Here is a 25,179-nt window from a genome sequence, read left to right on the forward strand (position 1 = left end):
TGTCAGTGGACTTTCATGTCTACATATTAAGCACTAGATATCCTTGCACACCCACTGTTGACATTCCAGGACGCTGAAAACAAACACTGATATGTAAACAAAAGAACATGGTTAGGATTAGAAAAAAAATCAATCAATCCTTTATTGAAAATGGAGGCTGAAAAAAACAGATAGAATCTTGGTTTATATGTTATCAGCACTGCACAGTTTTGTTTCTTTTTTGCCCCATTGTGGCCTAAAATGTTTTAAGAAACAAATTGTTACATCCAACACAAGGGTGTTTGAATAGGAAGTAGGTGCCCTAGTGTTTTCTGTGTTGTAAAAATGGAGGATGCATAAACTAAGATCAAACAGTAAAACTGGGCAGTGCTGATCAAATATGAACCAAGATTTGGGCCCTGTATTGTCCATTTCTTGTTAAAAAAAATGTCTTCAGAAATACATTTTAGTGCCCTGTTTAGCTGTAATATGAGAGTGTGTGAACACAAAGTGGGCACGATTCTGCCTTCTGTGTTGTACAAACAGGAAGTGGGCACCATACTGTTTCCTGTACTGTACAGACAGAGGATGAAAAGACTGCGCAGTGTCTTTCTCTACTCAAATGTTCAGAAACACATTTCAATTTACTGTTAAACTGTAACTCACAGTTGTTTGTTTCCAGTCGGCGGCCATATTGTTTCTTGTGTCAAAACGGACAAGCTGGGGTTATTACAAATATAGGTTTTCCTTTGCTTTTTAAAAATAACTTCTTAAATCTACTAATTAGTTGCAATTTGTGGAACATTTCTTACCAACTTGCTCATTGCCTTTCCTCCCAATTTTTTTGAAAGAAATAGCAGTTTAAATACTTGTGAAATAGGTGAGATGTGTTCAAACAGTACACTTCTTCTTTCTTGCCAATCTTTTCCCCTAAGACTACTAATTCTAAATAGTCTGATTCAAGAACTCTAAGGTTTCAGCTTACCATGTGAAAATAAAGCAGAATAAAGGAAGTGAATGATGGCGATGGAGAGAGAGGGTTTGAAGTATGCATCGGTGCATGTGTGACAGAGATTGGAGAGAGGTGGGAGAGGTGGGTGGAGGGAGGAGGAAGGTGCCTGGTAGGGTCCGCCTGGCCCCCAAACAGTGCCACTTCCTGCCCCTGAGCTGTTGTTGACATCTGACAGCAGTACCCCGACAGCTTCAGACCGGCCGCTGCTTCCGCTTACATGCGCACGTTTTCTAATTGCTGGGGATACATTTATGCTCCACGTCTCATCAAGTGAATTAGGCGCCCTTACTGACGGCCCCACGCCCCCAAAGTGGACAGACATACTGAGAGACAGAGGGAGTGAAGGAGAAAGAGAGAGGAGGGGACCTGCTTACACTATATGCAGGACATCTGCAGGATTCTGTGAGCTAAATGTAGTACTTTCAGTACCATGCTGAATGACCATTAACCCTTTGAAACCTGGAGCGACATCACTTTCATGGTGTATTCAAACCTCTGACCCACAGCAAATTGGTGTGATTTCTTTCAAAAACATCTCCCATGTTTTGAAAAGATAACGAACAACTTGGGAAGAAATGGCCAATAAATTGCAAGAAATAAGTACATTAAGAAAATGTATTTTAAAAAGCTAGGTTAACATGTCAAGAGAAAGATGGAAAAAAAGCTAAGGGAAAAAAAATGACTTATTATTATTATTATTATTCATTTATTTTCTTATTCCTTTTTTGTTTTGTTTTGTCTACTTATTTCAGGTAATTGTCATACTTTTTACTAATTTCTTGCTTTTTTTATCATTTCCCCTTTCGTTGCTTATTGCCAATTTGCATAATGAAATCAGACATTTACAAAATCTATGAATACAATTAGATTAAAAAGATATTACAAAATTATTTAAATTTCTAAGCACTTTTCACAGGTCGTCCTCATTTTTTAAACTTTACTTAATGAATTAAAAATCTATTTTTTTATTTTACAAATTTTCAGGTAATTTTCTTGTTCATTTTTGAAATGACATGATAATTTTTGGGTCATTTCACAAATCTTATAATTTTGACGCACTTTTTCAAGTCTTGTTGGTCTTTATTAACTTTCTGTTTTTTTTTCCTTTATTTCCTTTTCTTTTTTCTTTTTTTATCTTGTTTACACATTTACAGGTAGTTTTCTACTTTTTACTAATCTCTTGCAAATTTTTGGGTCTGTCTTCTTTCACTGCCTATTGCCAATTTGCTCAGATTTCAAAAGGTTTCACAATTATATTTACTGATGTTTAAGCAGAAAATAACATTCTATCCCAACTTAATGCCCCACATTAGTTTCCCAAGGTTGTGAGAGGGGGCTGCTTGTTTTTCAAATCTCTGATGTGTAATTTTTCCCTGTGCACTTGGAAATGACAGCACATTCCACTGTTAAACGTCTGCACTTTGATTCATGCTCATTTACACGATGGTTCCCTTCTCAAACAACAGTAAACACATGTGAAGTAGAGAAGAGAGGTCAAGAGGAAGAGGTCGAATATGCAATCTGTAATTACTACAAAACATGCAAATTCCCTGATCCTGGTCCTTTACAGCTCCTCTAAATTATGATCATATTAACATTAATTTACATGACTGCATGTAATGTGACACAGTGACAAACCCACCCATTTTCACACACACTGTTCAAAATAAAAGGTTGCAAAAGGGTTCATTAGGAAGGGCTGAGGTTTTACAAAGAACCATTTGCCCCAAAAGAACCCTCTTTTTAACAGAGGGTTCTTTGTAAGACAAAGAAATCTATTAAAAACTAAAACCATGGTTAGTGGAAGTGAGATCTATGGGTAAAGTAGTCAATTTCTATTTTTGGAGCCCCTGTGGGTGGGTTCTAGACGAAACCCTTGAAAAATAAAAGGGTTCTTTGTAGAATCCACTGGATGGGTTCTGGATTAAACCCTTTGAATATGAAAGGGTTCTCAAAAGAATCCCCTGGGTGGATTCTAGATTAAATGCTTTGAATATAAAAGCATTCTCAGCAGAATCCCCTGAGCGGATTATGGATAGTACCCTGGGAATATAAAAGGGTTCTTGGAAGAACCTCCTGGGTGGTTTCTTGATAGCACCCTTAGAAGGTGGAAAGGTTCCGGAAAGAACCTGCAGAGTGGGTTCTGGATGGAACCATTACACCAGAGAAGGGTTTTCTGTAGAACCTCTCATAGAGGGTTCTGGATGGAACATTTCGCAGATAGTTCTAGGTATTAGTTTTTATCTTCGGTTCAAGGTAGATCCCTCTGAGGGGTTCCTGTTGGAACCTTAGCAAAAGTTTCTATGAGGAATGATAAAGGGTTTTCTTGTTGGAACAAGCCTAATAACACTATATGGTTCTACTTAGCACCTTTATTTCTAAGAGTGTTGCTTGGAGTACAGAAAATGTAGCTTAGTGTTATCTAAAAGACTGTCAATGTTATGTAGTACATGTCCCGTAAGATTTCTGATCAATAGTACTTGAGTAATGATGAACTGAATCAAGCAAAAAGTAAAGAGATGATCCAGACACTTAAAATAAAAATCTGAGCCTGTCTGTTGAGAAATTAAACATTTTGAATGGACATTCAGTAATTCTGGACAATTGCCCCATCTGGTTACATTGCAAGTGTTGCTGCCAGCTGCTGCTCTCTCACTCAATACCGAACCAACCTTAAATTGCTAACAAATTACTGAATGAGACTATAGAACATTCTTTAGCCAAACATGGCCTTACAGCCTTGTTGTGGCAGCACTGTTTAGTCATGCAAGGGGTGTAGTTCATTTATACACTAACATTAGCTTTTTACTTCTGGCAATTGCAATTAGGTTTCAGAATCCTAAAAGTGGTGTTCATATGTGATGATTATCTTGCTGAACAAAATGTGTTTTAAACATTTGGGTGCCACCGAGCTAATTTTTTGCAATAATCCAAAATCCAATCAAAAAATCCCATAGGCTTTGTGAAGAGGGAACAAGGGTGATAATAACTTCCAGGTCGGCCAGCATAAAATTCGCCATCCCTGGAACACTTTATAGTTAGCTACAGCTAGCTGGAGAAGTAAGTGGAACATTTATCAGCTAAACAGCCAGACATTTTTCTCAGGAGTTGGTGGAGACCAAAACAGAGACTTGCATTCATCCCATGGGTAGAAACACAATGTATCTCTATTACTACTGATGTGTAAATAAGCCACTTGCTAACCTGTAAAAACAAGTTACTTAAAAAAGTTGCTAAAATTCATTAGGCAAATGTCTGCCAGCTTATTTTGGATTCCTCATGCTTTCAAACTGCCAAAAAAAGATTAATGAAGGTTTACAAACTTTGTTTCGCATGTTAACTTCACATTTTGGAAAACTAATCTCTCAACCTTAAAAGCAACAAGGCTGTTGAGGTTGTTGAGCACAGCAGCAAATGGCAGAAAACTTTAGCTGCTAGCAAAGTTAGTAGACAGCTAGTGAACACAGTTAAGTACCCAGCAAGGTTACTTTAACTTGGTAGAAACCAAACCAGAACTTAAAAGAGAGTAAACACTGACTTACATTTAATGTTGCTCTGTCTGCTGAATGTCCCAATGATAAATACTTACATAAGGTAAGAAGCTGATAGGCTAATTGGTGTTTTCCACAGCAGACATTTTGACATATTGCAGGAAAAGCATAGGTGTAATTAATGACATAACGATGGCTGCATTCAATTAAGATGTTTTTCTTTTTTCTCAGGGTTCTGGTATCATGTCTGCTGGCTCACTGACACAACTTTTTGGGAAAATGAATGGAGTGGAGCTCTCATTTGGTGCAAATTGAAGCTGTGTGTTTCCTATTTATGTCGTGTCAAAATAGGGCTTAGCCGTGTTAGCTTATTTTGAGGTTTTAAAGTCCTAATGTTGGCTTTCCAGAGATTTTAGCAAACAGCATGGCAAACAAGCGCTAATAAACACACTGTGCACTACCTGTCAGACAGATGGACAAAGGTAACATATACCAGGCTAACGAATCAAGAAAGTCCAGTGAAAAAAGTCAAATGTCTAGTAAGCACGTATAATAATTGCCTGAGAAAACACAGTTATTCTGGGATTTTTTTCAGCTAATCAGGGAAAACAGTCTTTCATAATTCATGGTGGCAGATGTTTTAAACGTTGCGGCCTGCCACAAATAAATGAATTTGCGGGAAACCTCAGATAATTGAAAACATTAACAAAGGCTTCTTTCCATGTCGACTTGGCCTAGTGCCACAATGTATAATTCACTGCCACCGCTTACCGAGTAGTTAAGCGGTGTGAAACCTTTTATTAATGTTTTTATTTGCACCTGTGATTTTGCTGCTATTACAAGTCAAAATGACGTTAAAAGGACCTTCTACTTCCACTTGTGACCACTTGTGGCCAAAAACCAATGACTTCTGCCACCATCTCTACTTGCTCATGTCCCAAAATAACAATCGTGTGCTTATTTGTGAGGCTAGATGATGGGGCAAACCCAGAAACAATCTCATTTTTTAAACTATATTCCATTACCCTGGCTAAGAGTGCGGCTGACTGTTTTGTTCGGAGCTAGCCAAAAAGCAACCACCTGGTTTATCAAGTCAAGGCTCCTCATTAGGATGGATTTTTTCTGTGAATCTCTCAGATATGGAGTCAGACAGAGTGTGTATGTTTTGTGAAGCCACAGTTTTTATGCAGGTCTTTGTCTGCACATCTAACACACACTGAAATCTCAGCTGCAGAGTGAAAGATAAAGTCAGTTTGAAAACTGCTGGGAATTTCTTTTCTCCCTGTGAGCTTTTCCTGAGTGACATTTCCACCCCGCAGTGCCAGACATCATCCGTCAAAGATTGACAAGGAAGCGGCTTGGAGATGCTGGCATGAGGTCACTGTATGTATATATAAAGCTGCCTGAGCCCTTGTGAATCTGACCTGCTCCACTGAGTCTGAGCACAGAAGAAGCAGACACAGAGACAAGAAAGAAAGGGAGGTGCATGGACAGAATCTGTGCTGGGTGTGTGCTTAGATTGAGGCATGTGTGTCTGTGTGTGTCTGTAGCTAGCCAGTGAGGAAAGCGACTGGCTGATGACGGAGTTGCAGACGCCAGGCAGACAATGGCCTAGTAATTGTCTGCCACCGTTCCCTCTCGCCCTCCCACCTGCGCCGTCTCTATCACCAACCGTTCTTCCCATGAGATGCCCTCTCTCCCTCTGTCTCCGTCTCCGTAAAGCAGGTCAGGTGTTCGTTACTGTGGCACACAGTGAGGGAGGAGCTGCAAGCAGAATCCAGATTCCAGCTTGCAATGTGCCTTTCACATGCCCCCATCTTGTAAACTAACTAGAATTACTACAAAAGCCACAAACCCACATCTGAGAAAACATGGATGCTTCACACACATCTAGAATCCAAGATCTCCGCAATTGGCACTGTTTCAAGATCAGTATCACCAATTCAATATCTGGCCAAATGTCTACCCTTCTGTTCCTGAGATACAACACTGAGTAATGGACAAAAAAGAGTTTTTCGCGGAACATAATGATGTCTAGGCCTGGGGCGACGCGTCGACGTAATCAACGTAATGGATTACGTGAATACATCGATTCATGTGTGTCAACGCATCGCACCATTTCACACAGCCCGCATAATGAGCAAGCCCCCAGGAAGTGTTGACTTTTCAGAACGCATTTTTTAATAGCCATTATTAAAAACATTAAGTCCTAAAGACATAAAATGCACCATTTTCCGAATATAGAGATATTTCTCCAGATGTAAAATCAACGCGCATTAGACCCGCAGGACTCCACCCTGTGCATGCACAAGTAACTCTTGGAGTCCCTGACACAACACAGGCTTTGTGCCGGCCGTAGAAATGGATATTTTTGAATCATAATTAATTATTTTTATCATTATACAACACATCCATACGCTGTTGGCTGTAAAGCCTGTAATATGGACGTCTTACCGTGTCTGTGTCAGAGACCGTATACAGTCTACAGTCTGTATTCAAACAACCGGTTATCAGCGCGGAGCACTAGTGACAGTTACTAAACTGTACTGAACGTAGTATTTACTTAAAGTTGAGCTGTGTAATAGCTCAACAATGTTACAAGGCACCAACTTTTATACCTTTTTGTGGGCATATTTTGATTGTTAATTTGATTTCTCAAGAGTTTTCTCTGCTTCATGCGCCACTGAGCAGCTCTCATAGGAATGAACAAGGCCCCGCCCCCCCAGCTGTATCCAGATTTATAACAGAGCCATGATAATGAGAGCAATAGATCCATGAATGAGAGCGTGAGCAGCACCGAGCGTGTTGTTTTTTGTTTCGGTGCTCGTTTATCAAGTTAGAGCGTGCACACTGCTCGCCCGACCAGCGCTTGTCAGGCACTTCTGAGTTGTGTGTCAGCTACAGCACATGAAACGAACGAACAAAAGTTGAGTTGTGTAATAATACACAGGGCAATATTACAAGGTACCACCTTTTATTATATTTTTGTGGGCACAACACATTTTGATTCTGTTAATTAAATTTCTCTGGTCGTGATTACGATATGATTCCCTGATAAGTTGTATGTATATTTGTGTGTGTATGTAGAGAGAGAGAGAGAGAGATAAATATACCATTATCTGAATATCACGTAAATATTAAAACCGACAGCACCGCTGTCATTACACCCCCGATAAGCTACTGTTGCTAATAAGCTAAGCTACTACGAGAGGAATGCTCATGAACGAGCGCTGTTCGCTTCAAGCACTCGACTCGACTCGAGCGAGCCAGTCGGAGTCAATGCTCGGGTACACTCAGCCGCGTTCGGCTGTCGTTAATCACTTCTACACATGCTCTATGGGCCAGTAGATCCGGGTATTTTACACTTTTCTAAACCCAGAAAAGAGTTTTCTCTGCTTCATGCGCCACTGAGCAGCTCTCATAGGAATGAACAAGGCCCCGCCTCCACAGCTGTATCCAGATTTATGATAAATCCATGGGAAATACAAGTTGTTTGTTGTACCTCAACTTCATTGCTCCCCTTTCAAAACAAAATTTATGTGACTGTGTCTCTGTGGACAGAATGCCATCAGTTGCATTTTATTTTGAAACATTTACAAGGTGGGGTTGTCAGCTGTGCAGGAGCTTGCATAACTTCATAAATAAGTGGAAAATGTGCTTTTAACTCATATCAGCAGGCAGGGGTATGCCTTACGGCCCAGTTAAGGCTGGACTATTTTGATGCAGAGAGAATGTACTAGTTATAATTATTTCTGTTAGAGAAAATTTATAGTGTTATTCAAATTGCATTAAATTTACTGTAAGATGTTTTGTTGGACTGCTCGATTTAAGGTTTGTTACAGTAACAAAGAGTAACTGTTTTGTTAAGTGACTTGAATTTTACATTGTTTTTTTATTTTGCTTTTGTATTGCTAAATGTAGATTGCACTATATTCCTTTTACATGAGTGGAACAAGCTCTTGCATTAATTTTATTTTGGAGAGACTTTATATCAGACTGTAAATCACAGATTAACAGTTAAGACTGTGCTATTTTTTGTTGGGGAATAATGCCCTGCAGTATATGACAAGTTTGAAAAAGTTCTTTTTGATAAATTCGTTGTTATATTAATCGAGTAATAAAACAATAATAGTTAAATCAATTAAAAAAATAATCGACTGATTAATTGATTATTCGAAAAAAATAACTGATGGTTGTGATGTTTTTTGTGCTTATGTAATTTGTGTGCTTTGTAACACCTACCTGCCTGGAGGGGCAACAGATGTAAACTAGCCTTTGGCTACAATCTGGCACATTTACATGCAAATGTTTATGAATTTGCACTGTCCCTGTTCTTAAAGAAATAAATAAATAGATAAATTCATGTGTTATGGCCAAAAATAAGTTTTGTGTGATGACCTTTGACCACCAAAATCTAATTAGTTCATTGTTGCATCCAAGTGAATGTCTGAGCCAAATTTAAAGAAAACTCCCTCAAAACCTTCTTGAGATAGTGTATTCATGAGAACGGAACACAAAGTGACAGTGACCTTGACCTTTGACCACCAGAATCCAGTTGTGTAATGCAGGGTATACACAGGTAAACTAGGTTTACCCACCTCTGTTTCTGTCTGTTTACAGTGCACCCACTCTCATCCATATGTGAAAGGGGCTTATGTTTGGCTTGTTATTTATAAAAATAATAAAATCCCAACAACTAAACTAACTGGCCCAGAAAGGAAAACTGCACATCCAAACCCTGTGTTGTAGAACAGTATTCTTGTGTTCAAATAGACATCCTCCTCTACCTGTTTCATTCTTAATTAGTTGCTTTGGCATGCAGATAAAACCTTTGACATCAACTGAAACAAATACACACAGCGGTTTGTATGTATGTGTGAAAGGAGACGGCAGAGGCTTTAGTGTTAAAACACATAATGAGAGGGAGGAGAAGAGGCTTCTATTCAGTGCAATGAGCAGCACTGATGAAAACCAGTCAATTAGCCTGGAAGTGACAAATGCTGAGTAAACACAGGGTTGCTTCTGCTGGACTCTGAAAGCTCTGGGTTAGACCGACGAAAGTTTACCATGGACACACACTACCCAAACTTTTATGAAACAAAGCTGGTTAAAATTCTGTAAGTATTCCTTTAATTAACTCCTGCAACCAGGCCATGTTAAAATATGGCTAAAATAAAGAAAATATTAAGCATTATGGCTAGACATTTACATTATTATATTACAAAACTTGACTCTTCATATTGTTGGTAAGGTGGGGTTTCTGCAGCAGAAATGCATTATCCCCCCCCCACACACACACACACAGACACACACACAAAGCAAATGTGCAGTAAAGCGGACTTGACTGATACTCAGCTCCTCCCACATACTCTTCATTTGACAGCACAGGGATAAAAGTTCACATTTTTCCATAACGAGCCGGCAGTATCAGCTTGTGGAAAAGTCTACAAAGAGGGCAGCATTCATAAACGCCAGATCTGATTTCACTGGTTGATTTCATTCACTTGAGAAAATGACTGTCCTGATGGGAGCACTCAAATGCACCCATGGTCAGCGGAGGAACACCCTCAGTCACCAGTCTGGGTGAAACTCGCTGTGGATGGGATGTGATCCTGCTGAGTCCTGCTGAACTACCAGGCAGCCAGCTCCTGGCAGAACAATGTGGCCTGCGAGCTACTAATTTGTAGTGCCGAAGTGTAGCAGAGGCTGAGAGCACAGGTCGTCTCCCTTGGTCACCGGGGCTCGAATCCCAGCCGTTACAAAAGCAAAAGAGTGAGCCAGAGTTTTCTCAATGTGGAGCCACATAGGCCACATCCGTGTGGAACCTCTAGAGTGCACATTAATAATGTGATCATCAATACGATCCATGTTGTTATTGCTTCCTTCAGAAAGACAAAAGTGAAAAAAAAAGTGTATTACACCAATTTCAAATTTAGTAAGTCACAAGATTATATTGTCTATTATGTTTTTACACACATAAACCTTTTTGATCTTGATCATGTCTTTCAGCCCCTTACCCTGGTCTAAGTCCTTTGATGCTAAGTATGCAGATGGATGCAGCTGCACAGCTGGAGTGACCCAGGCTTGCATTAAAGCCTTGTTCAGACAGGCATTAGACCAAATATACAGTTTCCAATTTTTTTTCAAGGAGACCACTGCACTGACAGAGTGGGAGTCTGAATGTAAAGTTCACATGCAAAAAAATGCATGATTGTCTGGACAAAAAAACTTCATCACTGATCAACTTTTGCCAATGCAACATCTTCTGGAAATGGGACAAAGGACTGATGCCACTCCAGCTCTGTTTTCACTGTCTCATGAAGTTTGAATTTCATGTAACGTGTACATGGCGTTATGCAGATGTAGTGGTTGGATTCCTATACGACTGAAAGTTGTTTTCCTATGCCAAGATGTCGTTGGCATGAAATGTTTGGAAGGCCTTGGAGTTTGCTTACTTAAGCAACACAAACCAAAACCAGCAAAACGCCATCTTTCATCAGTATTCATTATTAATTAATGCGTAGACATGGAAGTCCACTGCAGAGTGGCAACATGTGATGACATGGAGGGAGAATGTGTTGGACAATTCAGCAGACATCAGCCAATTTGAATCCTAGTGTTGAACTGACAGGTTCAACTATGATAATTGTGTTTTCTGGCTGATAGGGGGACAGATCACCCAGCTCATTATTTTCAATCAGCTGTTCCTTCTCAGTTTTGTTACCATTGACTATGACCATATTGCTGTGGCTCTTTCCACCAGCAACATAGTGCAATTGGGAGGAACACCCTGTCAGACAAACAGCAATAACAGTTCTCTGCTTTTTGACAAGCTTCTGGATTCATCAACCGCTGATCTTGGATTACAGATATTGATCTTCCTGCTGGAACCTCTGTTAAACCCCTGCCTAGTTTAAAACTGTGATTACGGAAACCACACAGTGAGGCCTAGATGTTCGAACATTCTTGCTTCACAATAAAAATAGCTCACTGCATCCGATGATATTAAGTATTTGAACAGAAAAGTCAGCCAGTATTCGCTGATATGGAATGACTGCTGATGATAAAGATGCAGAGAAGACCTGAGAGATGGCCGAGAGCTGCTTCCAGGTGCTTCCAGGAATAGCAGAGCCTCTAATGGCGCTGGCTGGCAAAGTGGCCCATAATGCCTGTTGATGGAAAACACAGCCGGCCAATTACAGTGGCCATATCTAATCACCGGGGTCAGGGGTCAATTCCCATCCACCATCTGTCTTCATTTGACGTCCCTGTCATGAGCTGTTGCCTCATCACTGAGGGGAGTTTGATAGAGCTCAGCATACAGTCAGGAGGCAGAGCATGTTGTAAAGCATGTTTAACACACACACACATGCACACGCATACATTCATGCAGTAGCACTCAAATGCTGGATATAGAACAGTGATGTAATAAAACGCAGTTGACATTTAAGCTCAATCGAAGCAGAGTAAAGCCTCCACAGACACACACTCACACACACACATTCACACACTTACACACAGATTTGAATGATGGCCTAGGTGAAGTGATGTAATAAAAAGTGGCTGGCAGGACAGGTCTGCTCAGACAGCAGCTTTATGGGGGGAAGATCATGTTCCTGAAAAGCCTGAACCCGTTGCTGTCTCCTCTCAGAGGACAGAGGAGCTGGACGCCTCCTACAGACTGTGTGTGTGTGTGTGTGTGTGTGTGTGTGTGTGTGTGCGTGTGTGCGTGTGCGTGTGCGTGTGCGTGTGCGTGTGCGTGTGTGTGTGTGTGTGTGTAAGACTGTCCACTGTGATAAATCTGATACTTTATGGCAAGCAGCAAAGACAACATAGCTGTGTAATTCTACAATCAATAATCATTCACATGTAAAGGAACATTTCAAACAAAAACCATGTCATTGTGAGAGTAAAGGGCATGCAGACGGTAGAAAAAGGGAGAAAAATATGTGCTATAATTTGTGTTAATGCTTTAATTCTTTAAAAGCAAATTGGCTTGATTTCTTTCTTTTACAAAAAAGAAATAAGACATACAAGAACAAGAAATGACTCCAAAATTAGCAAGGAATTTATTCAGATCTCCCTTTAAAATTTGATAATAAATTTATAAATAAGGTTTTTTTACATGTTTTCCCTCATTTTCAAAAAAAATAATATTCCATTTCTCCCCTTTTTAAACTCATATTTTTGTTACCTTTAACTATTTTCCTCCAATTTCTTTTTACCATGTTTTTGACAGAAATCAAACCAATTTACTCTGGTTTCAATATTTTTAAATTTATGTGAAAAACTGATGTGGATGCAGGCTTCAGAGGGTTGAAACTGCTGTAATGGTAGGAAAAGGTTCTATATGACGTCCCATCTGTGTCAGCCTCTGTTCCTCTAGCTTCTTTCGGGGGTTCACAATCCACAGACAAATTTGAAAAATGCGTCCCGAGTTGTAGTAAATTATCAAGGTTTCAAAAAATGCAGAAGGACTGTGGCATTTATGTGAGGGCAATCTGAGCACTGGAGCGCATGGTACATGGGAAAAGATTAGAGGATTACACTGTGTGTATGTGTGTGTGTGTGTGTGTGTGTGTGTGTGTGTGTGTGTGTGTGTGTGTGTGTGTGTGTGTGTGTGTGTGTGTGTGTGTGTGTAAGTTCCACATAAGAGAGAGAGAGGGAGAGCCTATCTGTGCAGTGAGTGGAGCTCCAGCTGTGGTGTGCTTTGAGGCAGAAGTGAGTGGAGGTGTGAACGCACAGCCAGGTGCTGCCCCCGTCTAACCCTAACACCCTCGCTCAGTCCACTTCCTCCCTGTTAATTAGGAGAACCTGTGGGAGGGAGGGGGGGTTGTGAAACAGCTGTCTGACTGGCCGTTACATCAGAGGCTGAGCTCTTGTACCTACATTCAGTCTAGTTGTCTTTAACCCTTAGGGGCTGTTTGGCACATTTTACACGCTTTTCATTCTTCTTTTTTTGATCATTTTGGATGTGTTCATGCATCTGGACTACATTTTGGCAGGATTGTGTATTTTTGTATACCCTGTGAAATTACAGCTCAGCTCCTACAATAAGTCTAAAATACACTGTTGAAACTAAATTGTTACATTCAGACTGTTAAGGTCAAAAAATGCTCTAATGAAACGCATTCAAATTGACATTTGTGTCATTTTGGGCTTTTGCATTTGAATTTGTCATTACTTTCCACCTGATGACATCATTGTTTCCATACTTGGCATTCGGAGAAAATACATGCTATTTCAACTAGGGTCACCGTCACAATCAATGTTGCTGCTAATCACTGACATATCCCGGGAAAAAATAATTATACTTTGAATTTAGTATTGAAAACCACTTTTTTCATCTAAAAACATAGTGGTTTCATGACAAAAACCTGGCATTTAAAGGGTTAAAATTCTCAAATTTAGTAAATATTTAACATTAATCATTAGGACTGATTTTGGTTAAAAAATAACTCAATAAAAATAGATAATATTATTTAAAGCTTGATTTAGAAAAGCGCATTTTGTGCACAGAGCAATTTGTAATGTAATATTAAAGCGGATCCTAAGGCTACATCCAAACTAATACGTATTTATTTTAAAAACACATAACTTCCTATTAGGGTATCTGTACGTATCCTTCCGTGATTCATCACTCCACTATTACATGACTCTTTGCAGAACAAAACAAATAACATCAGCCAAAATGTATTAGTATGGACATAGTCTAAAGCAGGGATACTCAACTTGCTTTGCCAAGGGGCCACTTAAAATAATGACATGAAGCCAAGGGCCAGTTGCAGAGGCTTTGCAGACACCACGTCAAGTGTAGGAAGTGATGTTTAAAGAGCTGCATTTACACTGCCTGCTCAAGGTGGGAATGTCACAACGTTATGCCGCCTCACCCCTCTGTATGTAACGTCCAATTGCAGATACACTGGACAGAGTGGTCTCACCTCTGAGCTAACAATGCCAAAACAAGGTCTGTGTAAAACATAAAGCCAGAAAGACGTGACCATGGGTGGCATGAGTGTGACATTTTGAAGATGTATTTATGTGTGTGAACCACTGCGGGAGATTTAGAAAGCAGCTGTTAGCATAGCGGCTAATTTAAAAAAGAACAGCAGCCGTAAATGTCCATAAACTGGAAAAATGATGAGATTCAAGAGCTCCTTACCCTCTGAGCAGAGGACAAAATCAGCCAGAATATAACAGGGACATTAAATGACTGTGATGGACGTGTTATGACCTCTATGAGGTGTTGTGGGACCAACTAGGTGAAACACTGATGAAAGGAGGTTCCCACCTGATGACCCCAAAGATGTGTTAGTCTTCACTGCTCTCTGACTCTCTCTGACCTCTCTCTAGCACTCATATTTAAGTCATAATTGCTGATCAGTGACCCTAGGATCCTCATTGAGTGCTTATCCTTTTCTGGAGCACAAGTTTCTTGTGTTGTAGTTGAATTCAAAGCTAGCATAGCTAGTGACTGCTGTGAATAGGTCAGCTGACAACAAGGGAAAGACCATGTGACCACTTGGAAAGACAGCTGGCAGGAGGGAAAGACCCAAAGGTGCTGACATGGGCTAGCAACCCACCCTGGCAGTGGTGAGGTGTAGTAGCCTTTCTACAACCACAAAAAGCTACAGCCAACATAGGAAAAATACTCCAAGAGTCAGCGGGGATGTAGCTGACAATGAGGTCAGCAGGCCAGCCAAAGAGAGAACAATGGAGCAGAAGGCTAGAGTTAGATGGCCAAGGGCAAATTATAGTAAAGGGTAGGAGATGGTTAACAGTAACCTGTGGGTAATCTTAAGTGGGCTTAGAGGAAATGTGGTCGAGAGGTTAGAAAAGATGGGAGAGGCGATTTACTCATATGGTGCAGAGAGATTGGGGTGCACGACAGAAAGAGGGGAAAGAGTATAGGTAGGCAAGTCTAGAAGGTAAAGAGAGATAGAGAAGTTAGTTAAGGAAAGGAGACAGTTAAGAAAACAGCGGAAAAAGGCTACAGACAAAGAGAGGGAGGGAGTCAGTGTTTTGCAAGAGGAGTTGAGAGACAGGATAGCAGCACTTAGAAGGGCAGAGCATCTTAGGAAAAAGAGGAGAAAGAAAGAATATACAAGGACAGCTTTTTTTAGGGACCCCTTTAAATTTGTGAAAGATCTGTTTAATCGGGAAAAGAGGGGGCAACAAGGCTAGAGGTTGAAGAATATTTGAGAAAGACTTATTCAGACTTAGAGGAGAATGGGAGTGGAGGCCTTCCACCTGATATCAGGAGTTGGATGTTAGGCTGCCTAGGTGGAAAGAAGTTCAGGAAGTGGTTAGGCGTGCAAAGGCTTCATTGCCCCCAGGGCCTAATGGAGTCCCCTACCGGGTTTATAAAAGTGCACCTGACATCCTTAAGTTTTTTGTGGAAACATCTAAAAATATTTTGGGAGAAACAAATTATCCCAAGGGCAGGGGTGTCTTCATTCCTAAGGAGAAGGAGTCCTCAGATCTTAGCCAGTTCCGGATGATCTCTCTCCTGAATGTAGAGGGGAAGATTTTCTTTAGTGTAGTAGTGCAGAGATTAGCTGGGTACTTAGGTGGGGATACCAGGTTTTTCAGGGTGCTTAGAGCATGCTAGCATGATCTGGCACCAGATTCAGGCAGCCAAGAGGGAGAAAAAAGTCCTGCAAGTAGTATTTTTGGATCTGGCTAACGCATTTGGTTCAGTGCCACATAGCCTTATTTGGAGTGCTTTTGAGTATTTTAGGGTGCCAGGAATAGTTGTCAACTTAGTGAAAGCGTATTTTCAGGACATTAGATTATGTATAAGTACAGCAGATTTCACAACACACTGGCAGAGGCTAGAGATAGGTATTATGGCAGGATGTACAGTTTCGCCACTGGCATTTACAATGGCGATGAAAGTAATTATGAGGGCATCCAAGTGGGCTGTCGGTGGAGAGAAACGTCAAAATGGGATGTGTCTTCCACCAATTAGGGCTTACATGAATGACATGACAATAGTTACTAGAACGGTGCCATGTACAAAAGGCTATTAGAGAAGGTAAATAAGAACCTCAAGTGGGCCAGCATGAAAATCAAACCAAGTAAGTCTAGAAGTATCTCATTATGAAGAGGGAAATTAAATGATAGGAAGTTTATCATAGATGATGAGGAAAGTCCAACAAGTAGGGAAAGGTCAGTGAAGAGCCTAGGTAGGTGGTACAATGTGGATTTGAATGATGTTGAACAGTTTGTGCAATTTAGAAAAGATGTTGCTGAAGGACTGGATAGAATAGATGAGTCAGGACTCCCAGGAAAGTTGAAGTTGAGGTGTTTGCAGTTTGGGTTATTTTCTAGGTTAATGTGGCCACTGTCAATCTATGAAGGCCCAGTATCTGTTGTGGAGAGAATGGCAAGGGTGGTTAGCTCATATATTAGGAGGTGGTTAGGCGCTCCCTGGTGTCTAAGTAGTGTGGCATTGTATGGGAAAGGGATACTTCAGCTGCCAGTATCTAGCTTAACAGATGAGTTTAAGTGCACCAAGGTTAGGGCAGAGTTGTAGTTCGCCGGGAGTAAGGATGTAATAGAGGGAGAAAAAAGAAACCCAAGAATGGCAGTTCAGGACGCAGAGGCTGCTCTTAGGCATGCAGAGATAGTAGGTAATGTTCAGTTTGGCCGGGGAGGCTTGGGCCAGGCAAACTGGTGTAGAATACAGTAGGCCCCAAGGACAGAAGAAAACTGGTAGTGGAACAGGTGAGTAGGCAGGAGGAGACTATAAGGGGTGCTAAGGCAGTGGCTCAGGCTAAGCAGGGTCAGTGGTTGAATTGGGAAAGTGTAGAGAGGAGGAAGCTTAGCTGGAGGGACCTGTGGAGTATGGAGGAGAGCCACATTAGTGGCTCTCAATGATAGTTGGGGACCAGCAGGGAGACCCACTGAACGGACAACTCCTTAAGATCAAGTGGAGAGATCCACCAATCAGTACTCTCAGGAGAAAATTCAGGAAGTGTGAGGTTATTTAGGATAGATAAGATTTACCGCCACTACCTGGAGCTTGCATAAACGGAGCCTGGGTCTGTTGAAGGTGGCAGGGCTGTCTGGACTGCTTAGGAGCAGTGAGGGCTAGCACTAGGGGAGTGGCTTTGGGACGCCAGAGTTCACTGCCTAGCCTCCTGGAGGTGTTGTGGGACCAACTAGGTGAAACACTGATGAAAGGAGATTCCTACCTGATGACCCCAAAGATGTGTTAGTCTTCACTGCTCTCTAACTCTCTCTGACCTCTCTCTGGCATTCATATTTAAGTCATAATTGCTGATCAGTGACCCTAGGATCCTCATTGAGTGCTTATCCTTTTCTGGAGCACAGTTTATTGTGTTTTTTTGTGGGCCAGATTCTAATGAATGCAAACCTATCTTTAAACTGGATTTGATATAATTTTAAATAATGTTTTTATCTTTGCACTTCTTGTCTGCACTTTTGCTATTTTAATGATGGTTTTTATTTTATATTATTTATAAAGCACACTGTTGTAAAAATAAAGCTTTAAAAATAAAGCTGCCTTGCCTATCACAGGTTAAAAGACTCTCCTAATAGTAAAAAATAACCACCAGCTGGCAAGATCTGACTTTTGTACTTAATGAGAAAGGAGTCAGTCAGCAGTCTCAGACAAATGACTTTACAGCAGCCAGACACATTTATCAACCCCAGCTCCAATTGGCAGAAATGGTAAAATGACATCCGGGTGGACGTGTTAATTTTCACCCCTTTTTTACCACAAATACTGTCCATCTCCAAATAGTCTCTTCAAACTCTGTTTTGACTTAAGTAACAGGTGTTTAAAAAAGAGGTATCCACTGTAACATTTTCACTGACCTCCATGCTGCTTTCTGCTATTTACCAACTTTGTTTACTACTAACTTCTGGCATATCAGTGACACAGAACATAATTTACCAGGAATAAAAAAAAAAAAAAAATGAAAGTAACACTTGTCTACTGAAGAGACTCATGTGTGACTCTGGTTGGGAAAGTGGTATATTACCTGTTTTTAAATCCAATTCAAATAATCCAATATATGCACACATTTTGGTGGAAAAAGGGCACAAATTATAGAAAAAATTACATTACATTTCACTTCCAGCTCACATTTATTTCTCTCTGAGAGGAAACTCTGCCTGTTGCAACTAGAGTTGCCCAAATAAAGTTTTATAGGCCTCTATCTTAAAACCACTTCATATCAAACATCTGCTGATACTGAGTCTTATATCCATAACTATATTACCTAAATGTTGATTAAATATGTATGTGATCCTGAAATAGCAGCTTTAGCCAACTAAATGCTTCATCTTCCAAATACTGAAGGTCCTGATTCAGAGAGTTTAAAAACTTAAATTATAGATACAAATAAAACTTTGAGCGAGGCAATGCGACTCCAGAAATGAAATCCTCAGCTAGAGAGAAGATGGCTCACTGTGGAAGAGCTGCTGGAAACACTCAGTCCACTCGTGGTTGTGCAGTGGTGTTACGGAATTGAGCACACACACCACACAAACCCAACAGCATCATTTTGACCTGTCGTCAAGTTAATTCATCTCTATGATTTGTTCCCTGCTCTTTTCTTGTAAAATATGGCCTTTTTCACCAATATTACTGTGTGTACGCAGGTTTTTAAACACGGGTAAACCAGCCTGTGATAAGCTATGAATTCCTTTCCATTACAAGTAGAGCAGAGCTGTGTACACAGCTCTGCAGCAGATGAGTATGCCTCAGTGTGTGGGTTTTCTTTTTTCTTTTTTTTTTCTTTTTTTTTTTTTTTGTTGTGTCACGTTCAACATCACAGATGGGCTGTATTACAGGTTATTCAACAGCAGAGAGCAGCAAGGGCAGCAGTGTGTGAAAACTTTAAGTTGGTTACTTCTCCTTAGATATCTTTTACTGATTCAGGCTCTCTCTGAAACTCAGTGCAGACTAATTAACCCTTTATGTTCTCATTAAGAAATGTATGTCCTCACTAAGAAAAAAGTGATGCAATTTTTTTTTTCCATTTTCCCCTTTGAGCCATAATAACAAAAAACAATGTTTATTTTATTTACTTAATTTTTTTCCACAGTCCTCATAGTTTTTTTAAATGTAGCCATCTACCAAATGGTTGAGATGGCCATTCATTGTAATGGTAAAACACAGAGAAAAAAAATGTAAAAAAAAAAAAAAAAAAAGTTGTTACTAACTTCCTAAAGGAGGCAAACTAAAAAGGCAGTCTAGTGGATTTGTTTTAGCATAACATACCTAAACTAAATGTTACAGATGGCTCCATCAGGTTGCATTAAGTTCAACACGTTTTTTAAGGATACAGTGATTCAAAATGAGCTCTTCCAAATGGTTAAGCAGAATTTAAGCTAAGATCGATGTTTGAGCGCTGCTTGGATGGAGACGGGCGGTATTTAGTGGTGGTGCGTCATTGCATCTTGCAGGTTAAGGGTCTGAAGTTAGCACATTCACCAAGGAGTTGTATTCCCTTAGAAGTCAGTTGAAGCCAAACATTGGTAAAATACCCGTGTCTAGACAGTCATTTGAAGCATGTGTCAATGTTGATCATGACCTTCCCACTTCATTAAAAAGCCAGATGTTAGTGGGAGTTAGTGGGGTTCTTGTGTGGTGGGAAAAGAGCCTAACAAGTGCGTAGATCTTTCTGTTTCTTCACCAGATGGCATAAAATGTGTTATTCCCCTAAGTTTTGCTGGCTCTTGGGCTAACTTTTTTGGCCAGCTATCTCAAAGTTCAAGCTGTACTTCCACCTGCCACCCATGCTGCCACCAGGAACACAAAAAATATAGAGGCGAATCAAGAGACAGACCTGAACCACCCTCTCAAACTCAGACCAAATTCTGTTTAAATGGTAAAACTAAGCAGTGCTGATCAAATATAAATAAAGATTGTGTTACTGAGTTGCCTATTTAACTGTAATATGAGATTGTTTTTTGCAAGCCGGCCGCCATTGTGTCAAATGGATTTGTTCGCATTACCTCAACCACCCACTGGAGCATTTATTGGTCAGTTGCAGCACAGTACACTCTGGTAGCTCTAGATTTTCTACCTCTTAAGCAAACGTGAATGTTAAAGTCCTTTTTTTTCTGGTCACGTAGAGCCAATTTCAAAAGTATTTGGATCTTTCTATTGCATAGAAAGTCCAATTTTATGAAAAGACCCTCTTTCCAGCAGTGAAATACCTCAAATAAACCACTGATACTATTAGAAAGTAATTAACCATTAACTACAGTAGTCTTCTGTTCAACCACCTTATGCACCTCCTTATTTTCTGCCTCTCTGAACAATAGACGTATTACTTTCTGTAAAGCCTCTGAAGGTAGGCATTGGACAAAAATGCTGCAATGCAGATTCAGGTAGCTGCAGAAACATTTTTCAATATATACCCACATCACTTTGCTTAAATTGTTCAGAAGGTGTTTGACAATCCTGCAAGCACTTCTTTGGAGCAAACTAAGGCCTGGAGGGTCGTGTAGTTGCAGCATCATCATCTCTTCTCAGCCCACAGTACGACTGATTAAATTTCAGCCCGCATTGTATGATCAGTCAAGTTCCATTTTAAGTACAAAGAGATCATCCGTCCAGAAAGCAAAGACAAGGAGAAGGGATGAACAGCAAGTATATTGAGGTAGAAAGGCCACTCACCTTCGCACTGTTTGCCATCACCCTTGTAGCCCGGCTTGCAGATGCAGTTGTAGGACTTAGGCGTGTTCTGACAGAGGGCATCGATGTGGCAGTCGTCTGAGCCCTCTGCACACTCGTCTGCATCTGCACAAACATTAAAAGTAAATACCCAGTTAGGCCTGTATATCGTTAATATTGGGTATGACTAAAGACATGACATGCTACTCCATTTAAGTGCCACAACAATCCTTGGCTGCATGTTAGCTTACATTAAAATGATTCAAGGGAGCTCTGAGCACTGAGGTATACATCTGAGCTGAGATGTGAAAAGTAGGTTTGGTACATCTCTGGGATGGAGCCAGAACTTTGTCGACAGAGCTAGACTAATCATTTGTGGAGCATTTACATAGGAGAACGCCACAAAAACCAATGGCAAATGTATGTAACTATGTGATTCAACTTTTCATGACAAATAAGACAAACATAATCAGATAACTGGAACCTTAGATGTGAAGCCTGGCTAGTCTTTAGTTCTGGAGGAGCTCACTGAACCTGTGAAAGCCACAGAAGATTCCCTAGCTTTATGTTGCTCTTGCAGAACATTATTATGAGAATATGACAATGTGGGTTTCCATTACGGCAAAACATAAGCAATATTTTTGAAAAGTCGATAAAACACAATAGCAAGATAACTGTGTTTCCATTGAGTGATGTTCTGCAACTTCTCCTCTGATAACATTCCAAGAAGTATGGTGATGGATGATTAAAACATTAGCAGCTTTATTTCTATTGCTGCCACCACACTAGCCGTCATTATTTCCAGTCCAAGGCCGCGTGGGTGTGTTATGGAGCCAAAATGGGAAGATAAGACCCTTATATGTGGGAGCACCCACGCATGAGGGGCTTGCCTGGGAGCTGATAGTCTGCAGTTTCACTGAGGAATTGTAGATTCAAAACTTCCAGATGATCTGCGCAACTTTTGAAACATTATTTGATGCAATAACGCCTAATTAGGTCCTGCTGCTTCATGCCCGGGGGAGCCAGTTCCTACTGACAAGCACATAGCCATAGCATCATGTGACCTACAAAAGCCAAAAAAAAGTGTTTTCACTGCAGTTTTGCAAAATATGGCTTTTTCCAGTCACCTGAAATACCACCTCAGGTAAGCCTTAAACCTTTTTTACAATACAGGGGAGTTTTTTCAAAATTGGCATGTTCCTTTAGGTGTATTTTATATTCGTAATTTCAGTTTGCACAATTTGAGGACAGTCAATGGAAACCTGCCTACTGAAGCTTGTGTGAAGTGAAATAGATCGATACATAGGTGAAGTTAATGTCAGTGTCGCATGATGCTGGCAGGGTAAACAAATGTGGCAAATTAACTCTGAGTGTCTGAGCCAGAAAATGGATCAACATCACAAGCTAAAATCCTGCGAGACACAGTCTGAGCTTTTCCAAGTGTGTTGTTTGATTTATTAATTTGTTAACTGTAAATACAAAGCAGACATGTCTTATTGCACACTTGTATCTCTAATATTTTAACATTTTAATTCTTGAAGAAGAGTTTGTTGGAAGTTCTTGCTTCTGTAATTTCTCGACCTACACGTTTTGCATACTGCAGTTTATTTTTTGTTGACCACTGCATACTTTTCGTAAACGAACAAAATTATCTTTGGTAACAAAATTAGTTTCTCATGGATGTTCCCTGCTTGGTTCAACAATGTGGAAGTGTCAACTTGCTGAAAATGATTAGTGTTAATGTTACAGTGGCTAATTAGAACATGGAGCAATGTTGACTTATTTGTGGCACACTTTATACATTTTTAAACCAATCAGAACCCAAGTTGCCAAAGGTGTCAGACAAACTGTTTTAGTTTGACACTGAGAGAGTGCTCAGAAGTCAAGGTCCTTCCCCAGACAACATGCAGAGGAGCTTTAACGGCTTCCTAATTGATCAGGTTATTGATAGAGGAGCCAGTCACACCTGGGCCTGGATCCCAGGGCAAGGGGCCAAGTCATTACACACACACACACACACACACACACACACACACAGGGAGGGGGACCCAGACATGTTTTGGCTTTCCCCTGACATATCTATCATGGAGCAGATCTTTGCATCACCACAGAGCTTCTCTGCTCCTCCTCTGCTTCCATCAGAGTATAAATAGCCTGTGTGTATGTTAGGCAACCCGGCTGGAAGCTGCCTGTGGTTCAGCCCCTGCTCTCTGCCTGGCCCTCTGCCCAGCTCAGCTGTATAAAGGCAATAAATAAACGATAAAACGGAATTTACAATAAATATTTTTCCTGTTTAAAAAAAGTTAGTGAGTGTTTTGCTGGAGCTGAAGTGGAGACAGAGAGAGGGAGAGAGCAGCAACAAGTCTTTTCTAGGATTTTTGGTGGTGAAATGCTGCTGCACTGTTTGACGGTGGATCCTCCTCTGTGCTGTGTAACCCTGATTTTGACAAAGCTCTTCCTGCATGGTGGCTCTCTGTCTCAATATTGACTCCTAACGCATTCTGGGAGGCTGAACAATGTGCTGCTGCTGCACGGTCGATATTGGGCCTCTTGCCTGCCTGCTCCTCCAGGGACTTGGACAGCCCTCCTGCCACCACCACCACCCCCCTCACCCTTACATTTACACACACAAACACACACACACACACACACACACACACACTCCACCTCCCTCCTCCAGCTCCGGACAGGCCACCGAACCCGGAGACGAGATGCTGTCTAGCGGCTTAGCCTCTAAAAACCACCTCCAGTAAATCATTTGTACCATTTCGTCGCGGTCCAAAATTAAAAACAGGCAGCCTTCTCACTCCAAATCACAGCAAATGAGCGCTTAACCCGGAGAGCAAGCTGCGGTTTCCGATTGAAATTAACCTTTGCGCGCAGGAAACACAAGTTCCAGTGAAGTCTGGGGCGCTGCGTAACTGACTGGAAATCCTTTTGCGCATCTCACATGGCTCTCGGGAAACACTGTGCTGTTAAACGGAGTTTCTACCAAGACTTTCACATTTGATAAATTCAGCATGATTTACAATATACCCACATTCAACGTCAAAAGTGGATTTTATTTTTTTTAATGTGCGTAAATGTGAGTTTGGGGTGTCTTTTGCATGATTAGGAAGCTCCTAAAATATCAGTGAATAAAAACGCCACCGAGATATTATATGAGTTTGCAGTGTTACCAAATTGCAAGTTTAAAGTTGCCAACTTGTGCCTTTTGATTCCTTTGAAAATCTCATTGCTATGGAGTTTTTCACTCATGTTTCCATTATTTCTCCCGTTAAGCCGGCAACACTGAAGCCACCAAAAAAAGTGCATTTCATGCTTGACAATGAAAGCGAGACAGAGGAGGAAAGGGGAGCTCTTACCTGCGAGTCCGACATTCCCCATCACCCTGCAAGTATTTATGAGGAGGATAAACAAACAAACGTCCCGGGAAAAACAAGCGCTCCCCATGCTGACAGACGGTGTGAGGATTCAGCAGGGCTTTTCTGGGGGTTTGGACTGTGTGTGCGTGTATGTGTGAGTGTACGTGTGTTTGTGTGTGTGTGTGTGTGTTTGTGTGTGTGCGTGTGTGTGTGTGTGTGTGTGTGTGTGTGTGTGTGCGTGTGTGTGTGTGTGTGTGTCTGATACGAGCGGAGGAGGAGGAGGACCGCTTCTGGTGGACTGGCAGCGGCGGAGGGAGAGAGAGAGAGAGAGAGAGAGAGAGAGAGAGAGAGAGAGAGAGAAGTGTTGGGGGTGGGGAGGGGAGGGGGAGAGAGGGGGGACGGCAGGAGAGCGCGGAGGCAACCGGAGCCCTCTGATTGGCTTGTTTGTACCGGCAGAGGGGAGAGAGAGAGACAGAGAGCGCGCGAGAGAGCACTGTCATGATAGAGATACTGGAGGTTCCCCAAACCCAAAAAACCCCAGATGAAAATTAAATCTTAAATAATTTAACACAAAAATAACAAAAACTATTATTCCTGTTAAAACGAACACAGAAGAAGCTTTAAAGTGATGGTTTCTGTCACAAAACGTCCAAAGTTAAGTCCAAGCGGTGAACA

At 41.0% G+C, this 25,179-nt stretch overlaps 1 protein-coding gene across 2 annotated transcripts in view; it reads right to left on the reverse strand.

The window, feature by feature from the left end:
* Positions 1 to 24,687, reverse strand: part of scube1 (signal peptide, CUB domain, EGF-like 1) — a 152,543-nt gene extending 127,856 nt beyond the window's left edge. For both annotated transcript variants that reach the window (XM_042511141.1, XM_042511140.1), the window contains exons 1-2: positions 24,505 to 24,687; positions 21,143 to 21,265 (exon numbers count right to left, since the gene is read on the reverse strand). In XM_042511141.1, the coding sequence (XP_042367075.1) occupies positions 21,143 to 21,265; positions 24,505 to 24,592 (211 nt within the window). In that variant the 5' untranslated portion in view covers positions 24,593 to 24,687. The remainder of the gene's footprint in view (positions 1 to 21,142; positions 21,266 to 24,504) is intronic.
* Positions 24,688 to 25,179: the final 492 nt, after the last annotated feature.

Source organism: Plectropomus leopardus, chromosome 22, assembly GCF_008729295.1.
Source record: "Plectropomus leopardus isolate mb chromosome 22, YSFRI_Pleo_2.0, whole genome shotgun sequence".
NCBI lineage: Eukaryota > Metazoa > Chordata > Actinopteri > Perciformes > Serranidae > Plectropomus > Plectropomus leopardus.